General features: G+C 44.4%; 1 protein-coding gene, 1 non-coding gene and 1 pseudogene across 3 annotated transcripts in view; 1 reads left to right on the top strand and 2 right to left on the bottom strand.

Annotated features, from left to right (window-relative positions):
* Positions 1-3,968: 3,968 nt before the first annotated feature.
* LOC114106753 (small nucleolar RNA U13) lies at positions 3,969-4,072 on the top strand. Its single transcript, XR_003585246.1, has one exon. It is a non-coding gene; the product is annotated as a small nucleolar RNA U13 (small nucleolar RNA).
* Positions 4,073-5,961: 1,889 nt separating this feature from the next.
* LOC114106660 (RNA-binding protein with serine-rich domain 1-like) lies at positions 5,962-7,035 on the bottom strand (annotated as a pseudogene).
* Positions 7,036-13,498: 6,463 nt separating this feature from the next.
* Tuft1 (tuftelin 1) overlaps positions 13,499-21,936 on the bottom strand; it is a 42,424-nt gene continuing 33,986 nt past the window's right edge. For both annotated transcript variants that reach the window (XM_027953770.2, XM_027953769.2), the window contains 4 exons: positions 18,620-18,725; positions 17,066-17,149; positions 16,136-16,236; positions 13,499-15,047 (listed from right to left, as the gene is read on the bottom strand). In XM_027953770.2, the coding sequence (XP_027809571.2) occupies positions 14,984-15,047; positions 16,136-16,236; positions 17,066-17,149; positions 18,620-18,725 (355 nt within the window). In that variant the 3' untranslated portion in view covers positions 13,499-14,983. The remainder of the gene's footprint in view (positions 15,048-16,135; positions 16,237-17,065; positions 17,150-18,619; positions 18,726-21,936) is intronic.

Genomic DNA, 21,936 nt, shown 5'->3' on the forward strand with positions numbered 1-21,936 from the left:
GCTTCCTCCCTTTCTTTTTCCCCTTAAGATGCCCAGGCTGGTGCTCTTCGTTCAGTGGACACATGGTAATCCTGGTTATTTGATCCTTTCCAGAAGGAAAAATAGTGTCTGACTTGGTGGAGCTTTCTGAAAACTTCCAGAACCAATTCTTCTCTGAGTAAGGGCTTATTTAACATGTGAAATGAACTAAAATTTCTCAGGAGACTCTAGGAAAAGTTGGTCTAGCATACAAAGCCTTAGGCATTTTAAAAATCATGTTTCAAGGGCCCAAATAGAAATGGGGGAAAAAACAGTGGGAAAGGTGAATTCTCTCCCTTTCTTATTGGGCTGAGACATTGATCTTCTCTTGCTGTCAGACATCAGAGCCCCTGGTATGTGGGCCTTTGGAGTCTGGACTTTCACCATCAGTCCCTTGTTTCTTAGGCCTTTAATCTCAAAGTTGGAGTTACACTGTCAACGTCCCTGATTCTCAGGCTTTTAAACTTGGACAAAATTGAACCACTGGCTTTCTTTATTTTTCATCTTGAAGATAGCTTATCCAAACTGTATCCAAATCATATCCAAACCATAGCATCCTTTTGGTTCTGTTTTTCTAGAAAATTCTGACTAATGCAGAATTATTGTATATCTTGATTATTGTGGTAGTGACATAAATTTACATAATGTAGTAAAATTGCATAGACCTAAATACATATGCACACAGCATCCACAAAAGAGCATCTCTGGGGGCTGGAGATGTGGCTCAAGCGGTAGTGCGCTCACCTGGCATGCGTGCGGCCCGGGTTCGATCCTCAGCACCACATACAAAGAAAGATGTTGTGTCCGCTGAAAACTAAAAAATAAATATTAAAGTTCTCTCTCTCTCTCTCTCTCTCTCAAAAAAAAAATATATACTCATGGAGATGCTACAGTGTGCTAAGATATTGCTTCTGTTTAAAAAAAAAAGAGCATCTCTGGGGAAGCTGAAATAAGGTGTGTGGACTAATCAATGTCAGTTTCCTGGTTATGATATTATACTTTGGTTATGCACTAGATTACCATTGAAACTGAATGAAATGTATATGGGTGTCTATTATTTCTCACAACTGCACATGAATCTGTATTTATCATCAAATAAAAACAAACACCAAACAAAAACAAACAAACAAAAATCATCTTTCAGTCTTCCAAAATTTTTACCAGTCTGGAAAATGCTCCTAGAACTCTACCTTTGATGATGTGAGCTGTAGGTAACCTGAACTAAGTACATTTTCAACTTTTCATAAAATATTTACTGTCTCAGAATCATTTTCTTTTTAAGACTGGTCTTTATCTTTCTAGTGCCAGACCTAATTTGCAGAACTACCCTCTCATCTCACCCTAACCTGGCTGGCTGCTCTTTGCTTAAAAACTGAAATTGGTATTAACAACAAGAAACTCTAAGAGACTCAACTAAGGTCTGAGACAGCTGCTTGGTGGGGGCCCCCATAGTGGCCACCTGCTCAGGTGCTCTGGGACCTGCTGCCCTCTAGTGGTTGCAACCTGGGGATGCAGTAATACTTTCAATTGACAAAAGGGGAAAAAAAATGTGCTCCTCCCTCCTGCCAAACTTCCATGATTTTAGAGCTAAAAGAGATCTTAGTCCGGTCCAAGGATCAGGAAGATTATATCTTTCAGCTAAGGAAAAACCAAAGTTAGAAAAGTAGCCTGGAATGGAACCCCTTATGGAAGGCAGGGAAGAGAGAAGTGGTCATCACTTTTGTGTGTGCGCGCTGGGGATTGAACCCAGGGACACTTAAAAACTGAGCCACATCCCCAGCCCCCCCCCCCCCTTTTTTTGTTAAAAAAAAAAAAAAAAAACCACTTTATTTATTTATTTAGATGTGGGTGGACACAATATCTTTATTTTATTTTTATGTGGTGCTAGGGATGGAACCCAGTGCCTCATGCATGCTAGGCAAGTGCTCTAACTCTGAGCCACAACCCCAGCACCCCCAGTCCTTTTTTTTAAAGAAAAAATATTTAATTTTTAGTTGTAGTTGGACACAATACCTTTATTTATTTTTATGTGGTGCTGAGGGATCGAACCCAGGGCCTCACATGTACTAGGCGCATGCTCTACTGCTGAACCACAACCGCAGCCCCCACCCCAGCCCTCCTTTATGTATGTGTGTGTGTATAAATAGATAGATATATAGATATATATATATATATATATATATATATATATATATTTTTTTTTTTTTTTTTTTTTTTTTTTTTAAATTTAGAGACAATGTCTTACTGAATTAGTTAGGGTCTCACTAAGTTGCTGTTCAAAGATAAAGCTGTCTTTGAACTCATAATCCTCCTGCCTTAGCCTCCTTTGCTCCACTGGGGTTACAGGCGTGCTGCCACCATGTCCAGAATCACTTGAAATTTAGAAAAACACAATTATGATTAAGAATGTGGACTCAGGGGAGCCAGATGAGCTGAGAGGTTCCTGGGTCTGTCCATCAGTCACTCTCTGCCTGCCCCCCCACCCCCAATCTTCTGTTTCCCAAGGAATGCCCTCTGAAAGTGATGCCGGCTGGGATAGGGACAATCTTGGGACTGGCTTTTTTGAACACTTTCCTTAGGCCAAGGACATGGCATTTCAGTTAGATCTAGATTCTTGTCCAAACTTCAACCTAAAGTAACTCATCCCACCTCCACCTTTGAGCCTCGATTGGATTGGATGCTTTCTAAAATTTATTTTAGATTGATTGTTTGATTGTTTGCCTCTTGGCATAGAGATATCTGGTGGCACTACTAGATTAGTAGCAATTTGAGGACAGTTTCTTTCTTATTTATTTATCCTTCATTACTAGGGATTGAACCCAGGGGGCTCTACCACTGAGCTATACCCCCAGCCCTTCTATTTTTTTTTTTATTTTTTATTTTGAGACAAGGTCTTACTAAATTGCTGAGGCTGGCCTCAAACTTTCAATCTTCCTGCCTCAGCCTCCCAAGTAGCTGGGATTGCAGGCATGTGCCACCACACCGGCTTTTTTCCTCTTTATTCCTCAAAGCCTAACCCTACATGTTTGACATACTAAATGCTCTAAAATACTTACGGAATAATGACATATTCATTGTACACTGTGTGCCAGACATGTGTCTTATGATCCTTGCATATGGCTTTGTGTGGACCATTGTTGCAGTTGTGAGTGTGTAAAGCACAGAATTACCCACAAGGTTCTAGGACCTGATTATTGCTTGTGATCTGTGCATCCTTAGATGAGGAACTTACTGTCTCAGTTTCCTCATCTGTAAAATGGGAAATACATGACAGCACCTGGCACACTGTAAGCACTCACTGAATGTCTTATTAAGTAGACATTATTATCTTGGCTTTACAGATGCGGAATTAAAGCATGCACAGTAAAGGATAGATCTAACATTATAAGCAAGATCCCAAACCCATGCTAACTTTTTTATTTTTAGGGATTGAACCCAGGGGTGCTTTACCACTCCATCTCCTAACTACATGCCCAGCTCTTTTAACTTTTATTTTGAGACTGGGTCTCACTAAGCTGCCCAGACTGGCCACAAACTTGCAATTCTCCTGTTTCAGCCTCCCAAGTCACTGGGATTACAGGTTTGCACTACCACACCCAGTCTATGCTAACTCTTTAAATTCTATGCTACTCTGTTCCCCCATTATTGAATGACTGAATGAAAAAATGAGGGAATAAATGAGATTCTGTATTGCTGATGGCAATGGTAATAGTTGGTATTTGACTTTTCCAGGAGGAGGATATTGGTACTTAGGATCTATGTCCTGGGACCAACTAAGAGAGTTGAAAACAATTCTAAACAAATAAATAAATAGAACTAAGTGCTATCTTTAGCACAGAGGAGAATCCAGGTTTCTTTTAAGTCAATGAACACTTATTATGCGGCATCTTCTAGGACTGAGCACTGTAAGGATTAGAGATAGCCTTGATTTTTAAAAGCTTGCAATTTAGATCCTTTTTGGTTCATAAGTGTGATGATTGTGTGTTCACACTGTTGTGTGAGATGTGCCTCCCTCTAAACCTTGTTATGATGTCAACACATTAACCATCTTATATGGGGGGGGGGGAAAGCTTGCAATCTAGTTGAGGAAACAAATACAATGCAAAGTCTGAATTATAATCATGAAAATACATTATTGTCTCCTTCAACAGAGTGGTACAGATTGTTTATGTTAACTGAGTTCAGAAAGGAAACACAGCACAGGCTTGGGGATTCTGGAAAAGGCTTCAAGAAAGAGAACTCAGGCAAAGTCTTGAAGAATGAGTCATTTCCTTTAATGTTATCTTTTATTCTTTTCTCTCCTTCATCTCCTGAACCCAGTTGGTTAGTCACCAATGTGCATCAGCTATTTCCAGGTGATCTGTGTACCAGTTCCTTACCTTCAAGGTCAGAGCTGTATTAGCTAGCTTCTTGTTGCTGAGACTAAAATACCTGACAAGAACAATCTAGAGGAGGAAAAGTTCATTTGGTCTCACAGTTTCAGTTCGGTCCGTGACTGGCCAACTCCATTGTTCTGGGCCCGACGTTAGGTAGAACATCTTGGCAAGGGGCCACAGGGAAGACGAACCCTTCCAGGACACTCCCCAGTGACCCGTCTTCTCCAGCCGTGCTCCACCCATCTACAGTCACTACTTGGTTAGTTCATTAAAAAGAAGACGGACTGAAGAGGTTTGAGCTTTTACAATCCCACCATTTCACCTCTGAATATTCCTGCATTGGCACAGGAGCTTTGGGGGGACACCTCGTATCCAAACCGTAACAGCAGCCACGGTCCCAGTTCAGCCTTCTTATTACTTCAGGTTTGGAGGTGCTCTGACATCTGTGACTCGTCTCCTTGCCACCAGCCTGCACCTTTTCAACTCCTTCTAATCACCTCTTTGGGATCAGCCTTATTTATCACGTCACTGTGCGATTCATTCATTCCACTTTCCCTTTAACTGATATTTTTTGAGTGTCTACCATGTGCCAGAAACTACTCTTCTAGACACCAGAGATTCAGTGCTGAGCAAGATAGGCCGGAAAGATTCCTGGCTCCCTAGGATTCGGATGCTAATGAAAACAAAACAAGATGAAACCCCGAAACCAGACGTTCCCCAGGGGAGACGCTCCATCTCTCTCCCCCACTTCCCCTCCCACCATTTCCCACAGAACACCTCAGCTCACGGTGCCCCACACATGCCGAGCTCTCTCCCTGCCCTTTCTCTGGGATCTACCTGCTTCGATCCTCCAAGGCTTATCTAGCTCTGCAGCCTCCCTACCCTTCTCTTGTATTAGGATTTCTTACAAACACAACCTTATCTAAAATGCTACAAAGTTACAAAACTCAAAAAACAAATTTTATAGTACTGACTGTACAATGAGGGGAAAAAAAGCAATATACACGTTGCCAAGGTATCCTGCAAGACCCCCACCAATGGCAGTCAGAACAGGGGCTCTGTAATGACCTTGCAGAGCTGGCTCTCAACTTGCTCACCAATTTGAGAGAGTAAGGGATATGTGGGGCAGGGGCGTGGAGAGGAGATGGAAAGACAGAACCATTTACAGCAATTAACAGGTGGGGGGACAACCCTAGAGGGTGGAAAAGAATTCAAGTGTGTGGGGGGGAGGCCAGGCCTAAGAGGAATGGCAGCTTGGTCCCCTGCAGACATAGCACAGCATCAGCAAGGGCACAACCAGGTTTGCCAGACTCGCTCAGGTCATCTGTGAAAAAGCTGGGCCACACTGCCACCTGGAAACTTGCTGGTCCCTGCTGGCTCTGCCACTGAACAGACCTAGGAACAGGAATGGGTGAGCTTTCTAGCCAGAAAACTGCAGGCCCCTGAGTGGGCACAGCCCTGAACCATGAGCACTTCTGCAGTCAGAACCTGCCTGCAGAGGAAAGGCCCCAACTGCTGCCTCTGAAGCCTGCCAAGGGAGGGGTCCTTCCTGCTGACCCTCCTTCAGCTAGCAAAGCGACACGCTGAGCTGGGTGGAATATGAGGTACAGATGAGCTTCAGGAGGAATGTGAACTGGGGCGGCTTCTGTGGGGAGCGGGACCGCCCGCGCATGGGGGACCTGCGTCTTGGAGAGCGTGACCTCCTCCTCATCCGTGGGGGTGACCTACCGCCTGGGGGGTGGCCTAGGCCAGGGGGCCAGCACAGCAGTAGCAGCCATCTCCTGGCCATCAATTTGTCCTCCATCCACGCGCTTCAGCGCCTTCTCACTTCATCCGGACTCTCGAACTCCACACATGCACAGCCTCTGCATGGATGAGGACGCATCCTTCCCACAGGCGAGCCAGTCATTTCAGTTTTCCATAGGTAGAAGGTATCTCCGTGAGGTGATCCTTGGTCACATTCCTGGTGAGCCTTCCAATATGCACTTTGGTAGGTTTAGGGGAAGGGCTCCGCCTTTTCCTTTCCTTCCCTTCCCTTTAGGTGGCCTGCATTTGGAGCGCCGCGCCGCCTGTTGTGCCTGGGAGATCCGGGAACAGCCGGAGCTGCGGGAGGTCCTGGAGCTTCCCGAGGTGCAGAGGAAGGGCTGCAGCCACTGCTGGAGCCTGTGCTGCTCCCGGATCCTGAGCTGCAGGTGGAACTGGACCGAGTCCTATCCCTGCCCGGTCCTTCGCCTTGACTCCTTGGTGGTCCCTTTGCTTTAGAGCCATCCTTGGCTTCTCATCAGAGCCGTCCTTGCGTTGGTAGGAGAAGGAGCCCTAGTGCTGGACTTTCTATTGTTTTCTTTGACTCCTAGCAAGCCCTTCTTTTCCACTCGGATAAATCCATTCTCCCCTTGAGGTGTTCAAAACAGCAGTGGCGGCCTCACTTATCTGAACTCTCACTTCTAACTTGAGTCTGAGAAAGGATCCCTAATCGATTGCAATTTACGCCAAAGAGCAGCATCTTCCGGGCGCCGCCACCTCCTTCTGCTCTCCTCAGCCTTCCATCACTGTTGACCGTTTCAGGGGTGTTGTTCGCGCCCTGTGCAGCTGATAAGATGGTAAGCTCCTTGAGGGTCACAGCCCTGTTCTGATTTGCCATCCTGACCTCCCCAATAGTACAGGACTCCATAGTATGCAAATAATGTGATCTTTTCCTCCAGTCTTTCCCTCCTACAATACAACTAACACCTGTAAAGCACTTTACAAAGTGTTTTCATAAACATATTTTCTTCCCAAAGCTACATGATATCCTTGTATCAATTATCAATAAATATTTAATGGATTCATAGGTCAAAAGGGGAAGGCATACACCAGCAAGAGGACAAAGACCGGGTCACTCAGCACGTGCAGGAGGCAGTGAGAACACAGCCCGCTGGAGAGAGGATGGGGAAACCCTAGAAAATCTGGAAGATGAGAACTGAAGATAACAGACAAAACCTACCTGGCTACTGTGGTTAGCGTTTAGGTGAATTTATTTCTAGACTTTTTAGAAATATTTTTTTTCCTTTGGCAGAGCTGTAATCAGTCTCCATAAAACTCTGTGGCCTACTTTTTTCACTTAGCATTCTGAGCACTGTTCCCTGGTGCGACAGTCTTCATAGCAGCCATTTGTAGTGAATGCATAATACCCAGAGAGGCTGCGTCCTCTTACCCTTTTCCCATAACACTGTAATGAGCACTGCAACAACTTGTTGCATAAGAAGTGGAAAGAAACTGGGTCTTGGGAGACCCCAGCGGCTTGATGAAGGCTCACCTGGGGCTGACGTCTCTGGACCTTTCCATTCCGTGAGCCAGGAACACTATGCCCTATTGCTTAAGCCCACGGGAGTTACAATTTTTTTTAACTTGCCGTCATGTCACCCACCTAACGCAAGATCTCCAAGGGCAGCACCCTGTTTGTCCTGCTCACCGCTGTAGTCCCACTTGAATCCTCAGTCAAGGCACGGTGGCCTGCACAAAGTGTAGGAACTAAATAAATATGCAGAAATAAAATAATAGGACCTCTCTTTTGTAGGACTGGGGACTAAACCCAGGGACACTCACTCTACAACTTAGCTACATTCTCAGCCCTTCTTGTTTTACTTTGAGGCCGGGTCTCACCAAGTTGCCTAGGCTGGCCTTGGATTTGTGATCCTCCTGTCTCAGCCTCCCAAGTTGCTAGGATTACAGGGGTGTGCCACTGTGCCCCCCTTTTAGTTTTTTAATTAAGAAAGTTGACATTTTGGGTTGGGGATATAGCTCAGTTGGTAGAGTTCTTGTTTTGCATGCACAAGGCTCCGGGTTCAATCCCCAGCACCACCAAAAAAAAAAAAAAAAGGAAGTTGATATTTTATTTTTATGAGCCAACATATCTTCCTTGTCCAAAGTACATATATGAAGACACAAACTGGGGCTGGGGATGTGGCTCAAGCAGTAGCGAGATCGTCCGGCATGCGTGCGGCCCAGGTTCGATCCTCAGTACCACATACAAAGATGTTGTGTCTGCCGAAAACTAAAAAATAAATAAATTTTTTTTTTCTTTTTTTTTTAAATTTTTTATTGTGGGTTGTTCAAAACATTAAAAAATAAATAAATTTAAAAAAAAAAAAAGAAGAAGACACAAACTGGGTGTCAACATACTTTATAACATACTTTATATAGAGATATGAAAAATTGTGGCACATGTGTAATAAGAATTGTAATGCATTCCACTGTCATTTCTTTTTTAAAAATCAATAAAATAAAATTGCTAAGTATAGAAAAATTCTAAAATGTATTTCCTTTCAGACTTAATATTCAATGTATTTTCTTCAAGTTTTTCTAAAGTTAAATTTTAATGTTTAATTAATTACCTAGAATTTATCTAGGTGTAGTATTTAAGACCAGTCCTTTTTTTCCCCAATTTTTTAATTAAAAAATGATTTTATGGATTGGGGTTGGGGTTGTGGCTCAGTGGCAGAGCACTTGCCTTGCATGTGTGAGGCACTGGGTTCCATTCTCAGCACTGCATGTAAATAAGTGAATAAAAATAAAGGTCCACAAATACTTTTAAAATGATTTTAATTGATACATAATAATTAAACACATTCATGGATTTCAGTGTGATATTCCAACACATGTATATAACACGCAATGATCAAATCAGGATAATTAACATGTCTTTTTTTCAAAAATTTTAACCAACTGTTCAAATGCGTTTTCCTCTGTTGAGATGCAATGCTTCTTTTATCCTTTCTAAATGCTTATATAAAATTGGGTCTATTTCTGCCTAACTAATCTGTTAAATTGATGTGTAAGCAATGTAATGTTTTACTATTTGGCAAGGCTTAATTCTCCTTCCAATTAAGTTCTGCCTTTAAATTTTTCTTTTGCCCTTTTCTCCTGTTTATTCTTCCGGATGAATTTTAAAATAATTATATTCGATTCTAAAAAGACTCTATTGAATTACAGTGTCATTTTCTGTAATTATTTTTTTAAAAAAAAACAACAAAATAAATTAAGTCCAGGCTCAGTGGTCCATGCCCAGCTACCTAGGGAGATAGGGCAGGAGGTTTACAAATTTGAGGCCAACCTGGCTACTTAGCAAGATCCTGTCTCAAAATAAAAAATAAAATGGTTCTGGGGATGTAGCTCTGTGGTACATCACTTGCCTAGTATGTGAGGTCCTGGGTTAAATTCCCAGTGCCACAAAAAATAAAAAAAATTAAGGAAGAATTAATTTTTCTTCAAGTTTTTCTATCTTTTTATATATATATAGTTTTTAGTTTTAGGTGAACATAATACCTTTTTTTATTTTTATGTGGTGCTGAGGATGGAACCCAGTGCCTCACTCATGCTAGGCCAGTGCTCTACCACTGAGCCACAACCCCAGCCCCAAATCTTTCTTTCTCAAGAAAAGTTGAGGGGCTGGGGATGTGGCTCAAGCGGTGGAGCGCTCACCTGGCATGCGTGCGGCCCGGGTTCAATCCTCAGCACCACATACAAACAAAGATGTTGTGTCCACCGAAAACTGAAAAATAAATGTTAAAAGGTTCTCTCTCTCTCTCTAAAAAAAAGAAAAGTTGGCAGTTTTCTCACATAGATCATCAACATCTCAAGAGTTATCCTAGGCATTTTTATTTGTCCTTATTATTTCATGCTGTTTGGTAACTGGAAGATGCTGTAAGCAGGGAAACCTGATACAAGAGCCCCCTCCACTCTTCACTGTCAATGCCTCTTTCCTTTCTTAGCCGGCTCCCTACAATGACCACCCACAACTCTGGATGTTGCCCTGTGTAGCTAGAGGGAGTACAACTGTTCCTCCTCTTAAGAGACAGACTTTCATCACTAGAAACTACTGTCAAGTTTTTCCTTTTGTCCTTGATCAATTGCCCCAACTGATGGAATGAAAATAGCATTTGGAAAAGATTCAAATGTCAGTGGTAAGAGGGTGGATTTAGGTAGAAGACTAGAGGTGAGGGACAGCAAGGACTGGCTTCCGGGGTAATCCAGGCTTAAAGAGATGACTTACTTGGGCTCTGACCATGAGAAGGGGCCCATGGGAGAGATATCTAGAAGGAGGAGACATTAGAGCTTGTTGACAAACTGGATATAGCTGGATATAGGCATGGAAAGAAAAGTAAAGGTGACTTGAAAATATCTAATCTGACTAGGTGCAGTGATGCATGTCTGTAATTTCAGCAACTCGGGAGGCTGAGACAGGAGGATTGCAGCCTCAGCAACCTACAAGACCCTGTCTTAAAAATAAAAGGGCTGAGGATGTAGCTCAGTGGTAAACTGGGTTCAATTCCTGGAGAAAGAAAAGAAAAGAAAGATCTAGTTGGAATCACTGAAGGTTTATGATTTTTCCAAGAGTAAGTATGAAGAGATTGAAAAGGTTAAACAGTTTGGGAGGGAATCGATTTTGGACCTCTTGACCTGAGATGACAAGATAGGCTAGGAGAGTCTGTTTTATACACCAGTGTTCTTCAAATTTTTTTTACCAAGTAAGAACTGTTATTTTACATAGCAAGTCAGTTAAAAGACAAACACATACTGAAAGACACAGAAAGATCGCAAACCTCCCACAGACCTAGACGAGTCTGGACCTGGGAACCCCGAGAGAGGTCCGACAGAGCAGGGTTGAGTCATCAGCATTGCATTGATAGATCAAGTCATGAGGATTAATGATTTCCTTTCCCTCAATTGTCAGATCCTGTGGTCTAAGACGTGGCCACCAACACTCTCTCATGAAATTAACTATCCCGTCACCACCTACCCTCAATCCCATATTCCAGAGGGATCCAGGGGAAGAAAGATTCCGGCAGAAAGGTCACACACATTTTAGACTATAAGTAGGTCTCAGTGCCAGCACACACAGCATGCTAATCTAGAAATTACTGCCCTTTAAGAAGCATCTCTTATCCTTAGCCTGAATGAGGATTTTCCCTGGAAGAGAGGGGCGAGAGAATATTTAGGTCTCCAAATTTTGAGTTTCAAGGCCACGGTGCTTAGAACTGGGACAAGACAGATAGGAAACAATTACTCCCTGCAAAGCTAGAGTTCTAAATCAAAGCACGGAAAAGAGGCCAAGGGCCCTCGGCTAACATCTGCAGTTGGGTCAGAGCCTGAACAAGCTCGGGCCCAAGCTCAGCAGCTTGGCTCTGAGGCATGAGGGAGCCCAGAGAATTATTAGAGGCCTCACAGAAAAAGACCCACGTAGTGAATAATTGGCTAGAGAGGGAAGCAAGCTGCTTTTCCAGCCTGAAAGACATCACTTCCCTCGGTCAAACTGAATTTGCTTTAATCTGTTCCATGTCAGAGCATCTTTCCAAAGTGGGAACCCTTCTTAGTGGGGCATTTCACAGTGAAAGGTGCTTTCAAATAGAGCTAAAAGTAAGCCAATCCGTTTTTGGTCTTAGAAACGGTACTTTCGAGTTGCAGAGTGCCACTTGGTTGAAATGCCACATCCCTGTCAGGCTCTTTCCTGTTCAGGGAAGGGAAGGTGTGAAGTGGAAGGCAGGGCAGCTCTAGGGAGGCCAGGAGAGCTCCCGCACGCTGCCGTCCCCAGGTGGGGCCTGCTGGCCAGGTTCACCGGAGGCTGCTGACGGCAGCTACAAGTCTGGGCAGCTCTTAAAACCCAGCTCTGAGAAACAGGCCCTCATGGCAAAGGTCCCAGAGAGGAAGACTCGATCCTGCCTCAACAAAATCTGGAAGCAGCACAGAGGAACTGGCTTTAAAAAATGACAAAACACAGGCAATAAACGGGCCTCAGCAGCCAGGAGCAGCCTACTCACCACTCTCTCAGGCCCTGAGCACCTTCTCCTGAGCCGCCCACCCACCTCCACCTTTAACTGAAAAGATCACCAACGTATCAACTAGCTTTCCATGGCTGCTTCCTCTCCCACAAACCCTCCTCATCCCCTCGGCAAGCCCCCCTTCCTTTTGACAGTGGTGTCTAAACTCTGGGAAACAAACACCAGAGGTACTTTTCTGTCCCAGGACTCTCTTAGAGCACTAGTTCCAGGCTCCAGACCATTTTACCGTCTCTAACCCCAATCCCCGCCCCTCCCACCAAGCCCAGGAGGCCCCTTGGAGAGCCTCCTTTCCTGCAGGGCAGCACACTCGCTCCCCTCCCACTCCTCCAGCCGGGCCAGTCTTCTTGGCACCGTGGCCAACCCCTCCCTGCTTCCACCCTGTTAGTATTCTGAGACAAGCACAGTCTAGATAGACCCATGCCAAACAAGACTGCCGGGGAAAGAAGAGACCCAGCTGTCAGAACACAGATCCAGGTCCGTGGAGGGTTTCTGGTGCTTTGTGAAACCTGTAGTGAGAATTAGCTGGGAAGCAGAAGGGGAGGAAAAGTAATAGGAGGAAAAGTCACACTCTCCACCGAAGGATTAGAGGGGACTAGAATGAAATAGGGCAGGAAATGGGGATTGGTGTTTCCGGTTTCTTTGGCCCAGAGAGGGGTCATGTAAATTCAGCTATGTCCCCAATTAGCCCTGCTGTTGACTGCCTTTTTGGCAGAAAGAAAAAAACAAAAAAACATTGGACTAATTGGATGATGCCCAGAGACAGTCAGAAACTCAACCCTTGAACAGCTGCAGTCAGCATTTCTGTGGGGTGTTTTTCCTTTCTGCCAAGGACGTGGAATTGCTCATTTCCCTCCAGGGCTGACTGGCATATCTCTATGTCATCTCAACACCTCTACCTCCAACCAGCTCTTTTCCAAATGAGGAGGACACAGAGTGGCCAAGCTTAGGAATCCACAGGCTTCTGCCTAAGACAGGGTCAAAACTAAAGGTAGGGGCCACCTTCTGTGATGGGGACTCAACTGCAGAGTTGGTCTGCTTCTAACTCCTCTGGTGGCCACAGCGTCCTCATACCACAGTGCTGGGACATTTGGACCACGCCTCTCAGATGTGAACAGGCGCCCATCTTTAAGAGGCACTAAAATGATGCTTGAGTCCCCCCGATACTGGGGATTGAGCCCAGGGCCTCATGCGTGCTATTGGGCACTCTGCTGTTAGGCTACATCCCCAGGCCCTAAATTACGCTCTTTCATCTTCCCCCAAAAGTAAAAAGGAAACCAGACCAAGAGGTTAAAGAGACATATTAACATAATTTATTAAGCTCACCATACAAAGCATATGCCACAGGGGAAAAAATATGAGAACTGGAGGGACATGGAGATCACCTGGCCCAGCACTGTCATCTCACAGATGAGGGGACTGCCTGGAGTCCCAGACACCACTAACAAAGCCAGAACACGAACCCAGTCCTGATCTGATTGTGAGCCAAGTAGAACCTAAGACTTAATCCATATTTATTTTAAGTTCTGTTTCCTAAAGCATCACACTCTTATTATGATTATATACTTCTTAGGGCTGCAGGAAAGTCCTAAAGGAAACATGACGAGCTATAGGGTCATTCAGAACCAGGCTTAAAGACAATTATAAAGCAGAGCCCTTCAGAGGGGCCGGGGGAGAACCCACCCCTGCTCTGAAAGAGTCCTGATCCCCCTGTTCCTCCAAGCAACACAGCCGACCCCGAGCCTCAGGGAAAGTGCACCTGCCTTCCTGAGTACAGACCAAGCTTGGAGGAAAAAGGGAGAAGAAGCAGGTGGCAGAAGGCAAGTAAGATCCATCACCACCCATTCTGAACTCAGCAAGGCCGAGGGGAACATTCTTTCAAGTTTCAAGTAAATTCAAACACCCCAAAGAGAAGGCCACAGGACTTTGGTATTAAATCAATGATGAGATGTAACCAGAAACACCAATAACTTAGCAAATAAATACAACGAGGGTTTTGCTGGGACTGACATAATTCAGTGAAAACACAGCTATGAGGCGCCGGTCAGAGAGGCTGAGGCGTGCCCTGCAGTGTGCCTCGGGGGAAGACCCGAGAGAGCCCAGGCGCTTGCACAACAGAGAAGCCGAAAATAACTTCCCGCAGTCCTACGGAGTCCTGTTGCTTTAGCTACTCCCTTGTCCCCAGAAAAACAAGGCTGTCCAGTCAAAGTTAGGTTCTCTGACTAACCAGGCCTCAGCAGGTGGCCCAACTGTCTGAAGGACGCCCAGGTCCACATGGGCTGAGGGTGGAGCAAGGAGAAAACAAACAGTTAGTTGCTAAGAACTGAGCTGTTTGCAGAGGAACTTCATTCCTCCAGGACATGCCCCAGTCACTCTGGACATCTGGGCCTCCAACTTTTAGTGTTGAGACAAATCTTATACCTCATCCCGAACCGATGAGGGCCTGGCTTCTGGTGCTGCTGGACTCCAGTATACAGAGAGAGGCTCGGCTACAGAGAAAATAATGACTAGAGGAATAAGGATATCGCCCTAGCTCCTGCTAGCAAGATAAGTCCTCCAAGGGGCCGCAGGGCCCAGAGGAGGTGCTCATGCTCCGTCTGCCCAGCAAACAGAGGACAAGAGCTTGGGGACAGTGAAGCACACACGCCCCACGTCCTGGGTGTAGCCAGGAAACAGTCATGAATGAAGTCAAAGTCAATGTTAACAGCCTACAGGGAAGGTGGGCTTCTCCGCAGGTGACAGGTGGCAGCAGTGGCAACATCCATCTCCTGGAGCTCAGGTTTCCACCACCCGGATCAGAGGCATGGGCTTAGGGCTGGGGGGCTTGGATATCCTAACACTGAAAACAAAGTTGGAGACAATGAGTGCATATTGCTGCCCTCCCCGCACATGGCCTCCCACCCACATCTGCCTCTGGAATCTTGCACTTCAGCGCTGGAGATCTCCAGAGTTTCAAGTGCTTTGAAACAGTAAGTTTTAGAAACATCTAAGAGAAGATTTAGGGCATGATACATGTGTCTGGTGACATGGGGATGAAAAGACAGGGGCAGCCAGGTGTGGTGGCAAATACCTATAATCTCAAGGACTCAGAAAGCTGAGGTAGGAGAACCCCAAGTTTGAGGTTAGCCTCAGCAACTTAGCAAGATCCTGTCTCAAAATTAAAAAACAAACAAACAAACAAACAAAAAACCCAGCACAGTGGTGCATGCCTGTCATCCCGGCAGCTCGGGAGGCTGATGCAGGAGGGTTGTGAGTTCAAAGCCAGCCTCAGCAAAAGTGAGGCGCTAAACAACTCAGTGAGACCCTGTCTCTAAATAAAATACAAACTAGGGCTGGGGATATAGCTCAGTGGTAGAGCACCCCTGGGTTCAATCCCCAATATCTCCCACCCCCCAAAAGATAAAGACAGTTAAACATCTGAGAAATGGGCTGGGGTTGTGGCTTAGTGGTGGAGTGCTCGCCTGGCATGCACGAGGCACTGAGTTCGATCCTCAGCACCACATAAATATAAAATAAAGATATTGCATCCACTTTAAACTAAAAAATAAGTATTTAAAAAAAATCCAAGAAATGGATATACCCATGATTCTTGATTTTTTTCAGTACTTTGGGCCCTTTTGTGAATCTCTATAAAGACCCTCTCTTACAATATACCAATATTAACATACATATTTATAATATGCAAATATTACTAATAAACTTTGCATGCAATCTCAGGAGGCTCATTCACCTCTAGAATCCACCCATGGACCTTCCTGGCTTCCTGATATCGGGCTTTATTCTAAATAGGCTAGAAAATGGGTCAGATCAGAGACTGAGAGAGCAAAGTTCAATTTCAAGAGCCTTGTCCTTGCCTTAGTACCAAAGGTTTTGCACAGGCCTGACCCTTCATTCCCCCTCCCGACCTGGGCCCACATAGGCGCTCACCTGCCCAGGTTCTCGGTCTTGGCCCGGGTCTGGGTGCTGAAGTTGCCGTGGCTGATCTGCTTCTCTATCAGGTGTTCCATCCGGTCGTGCATCTCTAAATTCTGCAACACAGGCTCTGGGGTCACAGTGGCCCTTCTCTGGCTTGCCGTGTGTCACAGTTAGCTAGCTCCTTCTGGTCTCTCTACCTATGTCTCCGCTGCTCTTGCCGCACCCCTACCATGCACCCCACCTCCTTTCTCCCCTCATTCCTGTCACTGTAGATGGCTCTCTTCCTCTAACACCTGTTTCTCAGTAACTGTGCAATCATTCCCGTATCTTCTCTGTACATATTTCCTGTGTGTAGCTTCTTGACGCCAGTTGCGATTTCATGGGTCTCTATCTCTATACTATCCTACTAAGTATTCTTTTTTTTTTTTAATGTATTTTTGTCTCTAACTCTATAGATTACAAACTCACTAACGATACAACCTGTCTCCATTTGTCTCCCCCACTACAAGAATCATTACACAGTGGATGCAAAATGATCTTCAGGTGGTCAGCGGACAGGAAGGGCTCTGTAGCAAAGCAGAAGTCAGACTAGGAAGACAGCCCCTTAGCCAACTGACCTCATGACCTCAGCCATGAGAAGACTCCAACTATGGAAGGCCTCCTCCTCCTTCAAAGCCCGGCTCCACTGCCAGACCTCTGAAGTCCAGACAGTCAGAGGTTTCCCTGGCAGGTGACTTGCACCATAATATTATGTTCCTTGAGGGCAGGGGCTGGTCTTACCATTGCCAGCAAGTCCCTAAAGGTTTTCAAACAATGACCCCAAGCAACCATCACGGATATGGCTCTCTGCTAAGTAGCAGCTAGACAGGACCAAGACCCCTCCCATCACTGCTCCCTCCGTCAAGAGCCCTGTTTGCAGCTGGAGCTGCCCAGTACACAGACCTCTGCCTCCAGATAGGCGACCTTCTCCTGGAGTTCCTGGATAGTGGCATCCTTAGACTGGATCACAGCTTTTGAATTCTGGAGCTGCAAAGATGTAGGAGACACTGGAGCTCCTTTTGCAATGACTCATTACACCAAACTGCACCCCATCTACTGGGGACGCCAGCAGAGATGAAAGGAGGGCTGTGCAACTCTTCTTTTTTTAATATTTATTTTTTAGTTATAGTTGGACATAATACTTTGATTTTATTTACTTATTTTTATGTGGTGCTGAGGATCGAACCCAGGGCCTCGCACATGCTAGGCGAGCACTCTACCGCTGAGCCACAGCCCCAGCCCAAGCCACAACCCCAGCCCTGTGCAACTCTTGAGTGACTTGGGAAGTATGAGGGGCACATCACTCTGATAATCCAAAATACATTAATATATACTCTATTCCATTTGGCTCTGGAAAATACAAATTATTTATTCATTTGAGAAACATTTATTAGGAAGGTTGTGGTGTATACCTTAATCCCAGATACTTGGGAGGCTGAGGCAAGAGGATTACAAGTTCAAGGCTGGCCTGGGCAACTGCAAGATCCGTCTCAAAATGAAAAAATTAGGGGGTGGGCCGTGGCTCAGTGGTAAAGCACTTGCCTAGCATGTGTGAGACACTGGGTTGGATTCTCAGCACTGCATATAAATAAATAAAGGTCCATCAACAACTAAAAAATATATTTCATGAAAAAATTAAAAAATAAAAAGGGGTGGGGATATAGGCCAGTAGTAGGGTACTTGCCTAGCATGTACAAGACCCTGGTTCAAACTCCAGTATCCCCAAAAAAAAAAAAAAAAAAAAGGAAAAAAAATTGAGTGCTTAACTGCATAACAATACCCAATACCTGTTCTAGACAGGGAGACAGCAGAACAAAAGAAGTGACACTGACATGAAGGAAGCAGGACCTCCCGACTAGGGGTGTGGGTGTGTGTGTGTGTGTGTGTGTGTGTTTTAGTACTGGGGATTAAACCCAAGGATGGCTTACCACCGAGCTACATCCCTAGCACCTTTATATTTTTATTTTGAGACAGGGTCTCACTGAGTTTCCCAGGCTGGACTTGAACTTCTAATCCTCCTTCCTCAGCTTCCCAAGTGGCTGGGATTATACGTGTGTGCCACCAGCACCCAGCTCAATTCTTAAATTCTCTCAAAACAGTTCTACAAACTGGCACATCTGGAGGTGCTACCCTAAAGCTCAGCACAGTAAGGGACAAAGGCTGATGATCTGCACAGAGACAACTGGGTTTATTATGGCTCAATTACTCATTTTCCAGCACTCTTCAAAGGATAAGGGAGAAAGACCTTTTCCTTCCTTTCCCATTGGATAGCAATATCCAAATGGCCAAAACAAGTAGAAGGAAAGTAAATCCCAACAACTCAAACCCTAGTAATTGGAAGATATAAATTTTTTATGAGAAATACATGAATCTGAGCCAAGCTACCGAGGAGAATAAATAACTAAAAGCACAGACTTAGGGAAAACCCAGGGCAGGTTGAGGTCTAGCTCTGCTCACCTGCTCAATCATTTGCCGGACTTTCCGCTGCTGGCTCTTGAGCATGTCGTCCAAGTGGTGGATCTTCTCCCGCAGCCCAGCCACTTCCTTTTCCAGGGTGGCAACCCTGGGAATAAAGACCAGAAGCCTGAGGCAAGGGGGAAAAGATGCCAGTGACAGAAGAGGAGACTGAACTTGAACTTGGGAGGTTCCCACCAAGTGTGATTCCCTCTGATTTCCCCAGCAGTTTGCCCTAAAGGATAGGTGATTAGACACCTTAGAACATCACATTAGAAGCACAATCAGATCATCTAGTTCAAATAAGGAAAGTGTAGTTCAGACAGGCTAGAAGGGATAAGTCATTCTGGATAGCTCTAGAGGGTAAAATTAGACCCGACAAGTAGACAGACGTTCCTGGGAGGTGGTTTTTATATTAATACAGGAAAAATTCTCAGTATAGAAGCTGTCACGGAGTGAACTGCCTGACGTGTAATAAGTCCCTCATTACTGGGAAGCTTTACATACGAACTGGGATTTCTTTTTCTTTATGCGTCCTGGGGTTTGACCCAGAGGTGCTTTAACACTGAATTTCACCCCAAGCCCTTCTTATTTTATTTTGAGACAGGCTCTCATTAAGTTGCTGAGGCTGGTCTCAAACTCACAATCCTTCTGCCTCAGCTTCCTGAACCACTGAGATCATAGTTGTATACCACTGTGCCCATCTAGAACTGGAATTTCTATATTCAGTGCCATGAAACTGGCAGGAATTTTGTATCAGGAGGGAGACAGGATTTAAGGATACTTTTCTTTTAAATTTTTTTATTAGCTGCTCAAAACATTACAATGATCTTGACATATCATATATTTGATTCAAATGGGGTGTGAATTCTTATTTTTCCACGTGTACAGATTGCAGGATCACATTGGTTATACAGCCACGTTTATACATACAGCCATACTAGTGTCTGTTGTATCCCGCTGCCTTTCCTATCCCCCCTCCCCTCCCCTCCCATCACCTCTCTCTACCCAATCTACTGTGACACTTTTCTCTCTTTTTTTTTCTTCCCCCTCACACCATCTTATATGTAATTTTGCACAACAATGAGGGTCTCCTTCCATCTTCCATCCCATTCCCCTTCTCTTTCCCATTCCCTCCCACCTCTCGTCCCTATTTAGTGGTAATCTTCTTCTCATGCTCTTCCTCCCTGCTCTTTTTTGAGTTGCCCCCCTTATATCAAAGAAGGCATTTGGCATTTGCTCCTTAGGGATTGGCAGGATTTAAGGATACTTAAAGCCTCTATTCTAAATCTCCTGATTCCTAAACCACTGTTGCTTCCTTTGCATTCTAAGGAAACTGAGCCAAGTTCCCTAATAAGAAATATATATTTGGTCCTTGTCCCCAGTTCTTTATTTTTTTTTAAATTTTTATACCTTGATTTTATTTACTTATTTTCATGTGGTGCTGAGGCTTGAACCCAGGGCCTTGCGTGTGTTAGGCGAGCACTCTACTGCTGAGCCATAACCCTGACCCTGGCCCCAGTTCTTGACAGAGAATTCCTAAACTCTTCTAATTTCCTAACTAGAGGAATGATAGTAGAGGTGTGTTTTAATATTTGGTTTTTGTTTCTAGTTCCTGAAAAGACGCTTAGGATCTCCAGGAATGATTAGAGTGTCTTTTGTAGGCTAATGAAGTCTACACTGACTCTAGGCAGTCAGTCTCAGGTTGAATTAAGTTCGTAGGGTACTCAGTTTATGTCGACAGAGAAGTGGAGAATTGCTGGTGTGCAAACCTACACATTTGCAGTCAGAAGTGTCATGAGAAGAGAAACAGTTTTCCTTTAGTCAGGTTTGGATCCCTAAAGAGCTGCTCTTACCAGTTACTCCCAGTTCTGCTTGAAAAAACTGACAAGCACATGCTGCTAGATAGTGGGCAGTACTCAGGGTTGGGTGGGGTAGATACAACCTGAGCCATCCCACATCCTTCCTAAACTTCTAATCTCCACCCTCAGCTCTGCAATGCCCTATTTCTCAGTCTCCTTTTATTTAGAAAACCAGCATTTAGAATGCATGGCTATCACCTGTAATCCCATGATTAAACAGGCTCACGCAGGAGAATCGCAAGTTCAAAGCTAGCCTCAATAACAGCAAGACTCTGTCTCAAATAAAAAAATAAAAAAATAAATACTGGGATATAGCTTGTGGAAGAGCACCCCTGGGTTCAATCAATTTCCAGTACCAAAAAAAAAAAAAAAAAAAAACAAAGATGCATAGCTATTTATTGATTACTATTTCCAAGCCTAGATTTGGGATAATCAGTCTTTTTTGTTTCTTATTCCTCCCCTCTCTTGGTCTCTCTATGAATGCCTCAAACACAAAGAAAGAAGGAGTACTGAATACAGACATTCCCCAGTATCCAAGAGGATTGGTTCCGGGAAGCCCAGGAATACTCAAGTTCCTTAGATCAAATGAGGTATCTACATAACCTCTGCATATTCTTCTGAATACTATAAATCATCTCTAGATCACTTATAACAACATATGTAAATGTTAGATAATTGGTTGTTATGCTGTACTGTTTTGGTAACAATGACTAGAAAAAAGTTTGCACAGATTTAGTACAGATGCAATTTTTATCCCCCTGAACATTTTTTTTCTACTTTAGTTTTTTTATTATTTTTTTAATTGTAGATGAACACAGTATCTTTATTTCATTTGTTTTTATTTTTATGTGGGGCCGGGGATCAAAACTGGTGTCTCAGGCATGCTAGGCAAGGGCTCCGCCACTGAGCCTCAGCCCAGCCCCTCCCCTTGAACATTTTCAATCCCCAGTTGGTTGAATCTGCACATGTGGATACAGAGGGCCAATTATAATTTAAAAGTCATTCTGATATAAAGTCAAATGAGAAAGGAGGCTACAATAAGATGCCTACAGTTTCCTTCCAGGAAGGACAAACCTAAGTTGTCCAAAAGAAGAGAAAAGGGAGGCTGGGCTGGGGCTCAGAGGTAGTGCACTTGCCTGGCACGTGTGAGGCCCTGGGTTCCATGCTCAGCACCACATAAAAATAAATAAATAAAATAAAGGTCCATCCTTTTTTAAAAAATTTTTTTAAAAAAGAGGAAGAGAAAAGGCCTCCTTAAGGCTGAGCGGTTCTGACTGTGCCTGTTAACCCTGAACTCCCTCACAAGGCCCTCTAGGTAATGTCTGCTCAACTACAAAACTGTCCATCTTATACAATGAAGATCATACCCAATATGCTGATGTTAAATCTTATTTATTATTTGAGATCTTATTTATTGTCAATGGCATAAATAATTTCCAAATTCCTGAAGATTTGGAA

The sequence above is a fragment of the Marmota flaviventris genome, chromosome 10, assembly GCF_047511675.1.
Source record: "Marmota flaviventris isolate mMarFla1 chromosome 10, mMarFla1.hap1, whole genome shotgun sequence".
NCBI lineage: Eukaryota > Metazoa > Chordata > Mammalia > Rodentia > Sciuridae > Marmota > Marmota flaviventris.